This window comes from Trachypithecus francoisi, unplaced genomic scaffold, assembly GCF_009764315.1.
Source record: "Trachypithecus francoisi isolate TF-2019V2 unplaced genomic scaffold, Tfra_2.0 Lachesis_group20, whole genome shotgun sequence".
In the NCBI taxonomy this organism is placed as follows: domain Eukaryota; kingdom Metazoa; phylum Chordata; class Mammalia; order Primates; family Cercopithecidae; genus Trachypithecus; species Trachypithecus francoisi.
The window spans coordinates 25036147-25043062 of record NW_022681466.1 but is presented as its reverse complement, the minus strand read 5'-3'; the positions used below and the strand labels follow the sequence as shown (position 1 = coordinate 25043062).

Genomic DNA, 6916 nt, shown 5'->3' with positions numbered 1-6916 from the left:
AACAAGTGGCAGAGCCAGGATGAATACCCAGTGGATGGGTATTAGTGCCAGAGGTCCCACTTGGCCATCAAGCTCTACCGTTTCTTGATGATAAAGTAGCACACGGGACCGTAAGTGGGTGGGGGGGACTAACTCAGTCTGACGTTCACGGTGTTCAGGGGAGATTTCCTGAAGGACTGAGGAATTAGCTAGACAGAGGTGAGTGAGGCGAGGCAGGGCCATTGCAAGGGAGGGCCAGACGTGGGAGCCACCTCCCGGAAATCTACACAGCATCTAGGCCAGGCAGGGACCGGAGCGTGTTTGGAAGGTGCGGAAGCAGGCAGGACCCAGTCTCGAAAGGAAAGTGGTCCGTATCCTAGAGGTAGCTGCAAGTTTGAAGGGTTTCACGCAGGGGAGAGACTTGGTCAGATTTTTAGAAAGATCAGCGGGTAGCGGGGTGAAAATGGATGGAAGGACAGAGACAAGCACTGAGGCAGTGAGTGGGGAGGACAGGAGAAATTCAGGCAATCGAGTTTTCCCGATGATGGTTATTCGGGGGTTAAGTAGAGGACAGGGAGCAGTTGTAGAGGACACCCAGCTTCTGCTCCTAATCAGGGGGATTGGGGTGATCTGATGAGGTCAGTATTGGATGTCAACCCAGTCTTCTGGCGTCCAGTCCGTGCCCTTTTGCCTCTTGGCACTGCCTGCAATAATGCCCGCGGGCCACCGGTGAACCGGGCTCGGAGCCTCCAACCCCACCCCTCCGGCGGCTGCGACGTGCAGTGTATCACTCTGGGCACCAGGGGGCGTGCCCGCACACTCTCGGGCCGCTCTGGCCCAGCCCATCTCAGTGGTCGCGGAAGGTGACGTGGACACGGAAGTGGTCGTCGTCGCCGCACCGGTGGGAGCTAGGCGCGGGGCTCGGAGTGCGGCCGGCAGGCGGACGGGCGGAGGCGATCTCGCACCGGCGGCGACGGAGGGCTCAGGCGTCGTCGTTTTGGTGGGGGACCGCTGAACTGACAAGCGGCATTTCAGCTCCTTTCACCTGCCAGTCGGAACCCCCGAGCCGGGGCCCGCTCAGCCGGCGTTACCATGACCAAGGCCGGTAGCAAGGGCGGGAACCTCCGTGACAAGCTGGACGGCAACGAACTGGACCTGAGCCTCAGCGACTTAAATGAAGTCCCGGTGAAGGAGCTGGTCAGTATCGTCCCGCGAGACCCAGGCGCCCACCTTCGCCGGGCGCTGGCGCCTGTGTGGGCCACCTACTTTCCCAAGCATCAGTTTCCTTTTCTTTAAAAAAAAAAGCGGGGTGGTGGGACTGAGTCCCCTGGGAGGCCGCGTCCAGCCCAACGTTCTTCCCGGGATGTACACGTGTCACTTTGGCGCAGTTCCAGAGCATAGGGAAGATCTGCTTCTCTGGCCCTAGACTTTTTACAGGCCGAGAAACGAATCTGCCACCTTTGGGGGACTTTCACAGCGCCCAGCTCCATGCCCGACCCAGAGTGGGAGCCCACGGAGCAGTTACTGGATGTATTCGAGAATGAATGAGTGACTCGTTCCGGGGGAGTAGGCCTCCTAGTAGACCTGGGTGTGGCCCAGAACCTGGCTCTTCTAGGAAGCTGGCAATTCCAGCTGGCTGCCCGAGCCCTGAGGCAGCCTACCTCGAAGAAACTAAAGTCTCCCCCCAGCTTGGCTGGTAAAGTCTCATCCCAATTCCGCTGAAACTGGCGGGAGTCCCCTTCGCCCCTCTCTCCCCCAACCTTTCTCCTGTAAACTGAGGCTTATACCGCTCCAGGAAGATTAGGCATCTAGTTTTGTCCACGTGGAACTAGTTCCCACATCCCTGCTTTTCTCACTCAGTTCCCCCTCCCACCCCCGCCAACGCCCTACTAGACTCACTTTGGGTGACCTACACTTTGCTTTCTTACGTTGATAAATTACATTAGCCTTGGGCGCTGGGCCCAGTCTTTCTTCTACAGTGGACGGGTATTAGACGATGGTTAGAACCGGGTTTCCAGCCCCTCCCAGCTCCATTGCTTAATAGCTGAGTGCCCTTGGCAAGCTAGTTAGCCTTTATGCTTAGATCTCCTCATTTATACAATGGTGATAATAGTTTCCATCTCATACGCTTAATGCGAGGTTAAATGCCATTGTAATGGAAAATGCTTGGAAGGTGCAAATACTGATACTCGTAGCTGGTATTGTGGTTTTTCCCACTGTAGTGTTTAAAACTGTTTTAGGTGGTCAAACTTCACTTTATGACTTTGTGACAAAGTGCAGTTTGCCAGAGGATCCCTCCTTTACTACCCCAGGAAGATAGATGGCCAGCCTTATTTCACCATGCCCTAGGACTGCCCTCTGAAACCATGTACTCCAGGCATCTGAACAGCCCAGCATTAACCTTAGGGAGAAAGTTTTGCTGAGCTTGTCCAGCCTGGACACCATGGGAAAATAGAGTGGGCTGTGAGGGCTTTTTTTTCTTTTTTTTTGAGACGGAGTTTCGCTCTTGTTGCCCAGGCTGGAGTGCAGTGGCGCGATCTCGGCTCACCGAAACCTCCGCCTCCTGGGTTCAAGCGATTCTCCTGCCTCAGCCTCCCGAGTAGCTGGGATGACAGGCATGTGCCACCATGTCTGGGTAATTTTCTATTTTTAGTAGAGACGGGATTTCTCTGTGTTGGTCAGGCTGGTTTTGAATTCCTGACCTCAGGTAATTTGCCCACCTGGGCTTCCCAAAGTGCTGGGATTACAGGCGTGAGCCAATGTGCCGGACAGGGCCTTGTTTTTTCACTCTGTCATTCATTCTGCTACTTACTCGATCAGTCATGATTCAGGGAACATGTATGGATATTGAGTACCTGTTCTGAGGAAGGGCCTGAACTGGGGAGTATGGAAATTGCAAAGCTTTATTAGACACTGTCCCTGCCCCGAAACCTAATAAAAGGGACGCTGGGTAATATTTATTTTTAAAGTGCTAGGAATAATGTCTAAGAATCTAAATTTTGCTTTCCTTCCTTCCCGTTTTTTTTTTTTTGGAGATGGGGTCTCACTGTGTTGCCCAGCCGGCCTCAAACTCCTGGGCCCAAGCGATCCTCCTGTCTCAGCTTTCTGAGTAGCTGAGACTATGAGACTACAGATGTGAGTCCCTGTGCCTCGCCTAAGGTTTCCCTTCTTGGATGTTGTACAGCCACATCCCTTCTGTTTGCATTCTTCCTTAGATCATTGTTGACTGGCTCATTTTTCCTCTTATTCCCAGGAATGTTCCTCTTTACTGCCATTTTAAAAAGGCCTTTCCTAATCGTGGGAACTTTCTCTGGAAAATGCTTCATTAACAGATGTCACTGAATTGTTCCAGGTGTTGGTCTGACAGGTTTTTCTCATCCTGTTTTACCTAGGCTGCTCTTCCAAAGGCCACCATCCTGGATCTGTCTTGTAATAAACTGACTACTCTACCGGTAAGACTGGCATGCAGCCATGACTCCTTCTGGTGCCTCGGATGCATCTCCTTCCTGTTTCGGGGGTGGATGGGGGGCGGGAGGGTGTCATACGGCATAATTTCAGGACAGGCCTACAGGCAGGCTATAGCTAAATCTGAGTGTGTAGGGGAGGCATAGTGGAGTGGGGTGGTTAGTCTCAGTGGGAAAGGAACTGAGATGGAGGCCCCATTCTTCAGAACAGTGATAAAAGTAAGGCCACAGAAAACTAGACTCAATAGGATGCTGAGTAACTTACTGGGCCCATCTTTTTTCTACATTATTTTATTCCTCTGAAAAATAGTTTACCTCCCTACTGCGTAGAGGATTCGGAGACCATTTTGTAAGTTGCTCTGCATTCCAGGGAGAAAGCTGTGAACAGCTTCCTTGTGCATCTTTTGGTGGGGAGCAAGAAAGAATGTGATTTTATGGGACTACCTTATCATTATTCTCCCAAAGGACTTGAATTACTTTAGATTTGCTCAATTTGGTCAGCACATTCAGTCTATAATCAAATCCTTTTGATTTTTCTTGCACAACATCTGCTAATTCTCTTTCTGCTCCACTTGTGTAGACAGTGGATTCATTCAGCCCCTCAGCCTCTCCGACGTAGCAGTGCTCCTGCACGAGTGTAGACAGTGGATTCATGCAGCCCCTCAGCCTCTCCGACGTAGCAGTGCTCCTGCACGATCCGGCCTAAGTGGGCTATTGTTGCCTCTTCCACCCATCACTCTAGCTGTGCCACTCCTTGCTGTACTCCAGAGTAACTTCCTATTTGGCCCTGGCTGTGGCTCAGGGATCAAGTTCAGAAGTTGGCAATGTCCTCATTGGATCATTAGTCCACTCACCTCTCAGTGTACTCCTAGGCCTTGCTTATTGTCCATAGTACCTTCCCACAGCTCATCAAAAACTGTTTCTAACATTCAAAAAGCATCTGAGATCCCACTTCTTCCAGAAAGTATTTTGTGTTGAATAAAAGAAGAATATGTTGGGGAGCTGTGGTTCATGCATATAATCCCAGTAACTCAGGAGGCTGAGGTGGGAGAATCACTTAGCCCAGGAGTTTGAGACCAGCCTGGACAACATAGCAAGACCCCACCTCTAAAAAAATAAAAATAAAAGCAGGGTAGCAATTCCTTGCAGCCGCACTCCTATTGTACACTTTGCCAGATGGTCATTCAGCCAAGTGCACTTTTCAATCTGAGCTTGTTCTGTTGTCTGTACTGACAACTTCCATTTCACTCTGCACTGCAGAGCCACTGGCATTTCCAAGTCCCTAGAGAGCATGAATAGTGCCTCATTAGCTGAAGTTGTACCATCACTTTCAGATGAGTGCTTAGCAAAGGTTTAATGTCAGGGGGATGTTTTGACCTGTGTTGAGAAAGAGCCAGGACTTGGGTAGGATGGGCCGCAGCCCGTTCAGTTAGTTATTCACAGAATGTCCGTTGAGCATCTGTGTTAAGTATTGTGCTAGGTGCTGCAAATAACAAGAATTAGACTGAATACTCCAGGAGTGCCTGATCTTTTTAAAATGCTTGAGCACACTGTTTTGACAGATCCTATGAATGGTGAGCATAGGGTGCTATGGAAGGACAGAATGGGTCCCACACCACTCCAGGAGCAGTGTGGAGGGTGGGCTGGAGCAAGAACTGAGGATGAAGATATAGTGTTTTGTGCCTACTTTGTGCTAAGCCCTTTTCCATACACATCTTGGTAATTATCACCAGGAATGGCAGGTGTTCTCTGCATTTTCATTTGAGGAAGAATGGCTGCTAACAGTAGAACCAGGATATTTACAGGGGGTACCTCTGACTTGAGGGCTTCCAGACTGTTACACCAAAGTGTGTGAGCCCAAGGCTTAGATGAGGAGTGTCCAGTCTTGTGGCTTCCCTGGGCCACATTGGAAGAAGAGTTATCTTGGGCTACACATAAAATACACTGATGAACTGAAAAAAGAAGAAAAAAAAATCTCGTAATGTTTTAAGAAAGGTTACAAATTTGTGTTGGGCCACATTTAAAGCTGTCATGACTTGTGTGTTGGACAAGCCTAGCTTAGTTTCTCTTTGGATCCTAGTCGGATTTCTGTGGCCTCACACACCTGGTGAAGCTAGACCTGAGTAAGAACAAGCTGCAGCAGCTGCCAGCAGACTTCGGCCGTCTGGTCAACCTCCAGCACCTGGATCTCCTCAACAACAGGCTGGTCACCTTGCCTGTCAGCTTTGCTCAGCTCAAGGTAACAATTCATGAACCCGTGTTTCATGGCCAAGTGTGGCAAAGAACTCAGGGACTCTGGAGCACGGCCCTGAGAAAGACTGACAGAAATACCCCGTTGTTGTCCTGCCTCAGATGACGCTTCCTATAGGTGGAACACAGAGGGGCATTCTTCCTGCTCATTTTGTTCCACCCTCAGGGTCTATGTTTGTGAACTTGGGCTTAACAAGCCTCTTTGCCCATTGCCCATCTCTTTAGAACCTGAAGTGGTTGGACCTGAAGGATAACCCCCTGGATCCTGTCCTGGCCAAGGTGGCAGGTGACTGCTTGGATGAGAAGCAGTGTAAGCAGTGTGCAAACAAGGTAAGCAGCAAGCTCCCGGTGGCGCCTTATATACTCCCCTGGGATTTCTCCTCCTCCTGTTTTTCCCTCCTGGGCCACCTGGAGCTTTGTGTGGAATTAAGCATTCAGGTCCCAGTGAAATACGTCCACTATGAGCCTGTCAAGCAGAGACCTTTGTTTCTGCATTTACTTTATTTTTTTTTGTTTTTTATTTGTTTTGAGACAGAGTTGCTCTGTTGCCCAGGTTGAAGTGTAGTGGCACAATCTCAGTTCACTGCAGACTCTGCCTCCCAGGTTCAAGCGATTCTCCTGCCTCAGCCTCCCGAGTAGCTGAGATTACAGACACCTGCTACCATGCCCAGTTAATTTTTGTATTTTTTAGTAGAGATGGGGTTTCGCCATGTTGGCCAGGCTGGTCTCGAACTCCTGACCTCAAATGATCCGCCCACTTTGGCCTTCCAAAGTGCTGGGATTACAGGCGTGAGCCACCGTGCCCGGCCTGCATTTACTTCACAAGTCGCAGAACAAGACTGCCTTCTCTACTGCAGTACTTCCTCTCTTAAGCCAGGAGCTTGCGTGATGTAACATGACACTGTGTGGACAGTTGTTTTAACTGTACCAGGGGGTTAGGGGCCATGGCCTTTCTGAGGCACAGTCGTAGGAATGTTGATAATAAAAGCGATGATAAAGATGTTACAGCTCTAAGTTTATAGCTGTAAGCAGACACGTCCTGGGCAGACCTGGTATTTGATTACAGTTGAGTCATCTGACATAGGAGTGAGGAACTGAAAGCAGCATGCAAGACAACCATTGTCTGTGGTCAGTAGCCTGGAAGGTGCCGTACCCTGCCTATTAAGAACAGCATTATACCTGTCTTAATAACTCCAACTATAGTCACTTTTTCCCTCCAGCTT

The 6916-nt window shown here is 50.1% G+C and overlaps 1 protein-coding gene across 1 annotated transcript in view; it reads left to right on the top strand.

The window, feature by feature from the left end:
- Positions 1-226: 226 nt before the first annotated feature.
- Positions 227-6916, top strand: part of LRRC59 (leucine rich repeat containing 59) — a 17090-nt gene continuing 10400 nt past the window's right edge. Inside the window, exons 1-4 of the mRNA XM_033183470.1 lie at positions 227-1176; positions 3372-3431; positions 5524-5682; positions 5919-6023. Coding sequence (XP_033039361.1) covers positions 1072-1176; positions 3372-3431; positions 5524-5682; positions 5919-6023 — 429 coding nt within the window. The 5' untranslated portion in view covers positions 227-1071. The remainder of the gene's footprint in view (positions 1177-3371; positions 3432-5523; positions 5683-5918; positions 6024-6916) is intronic.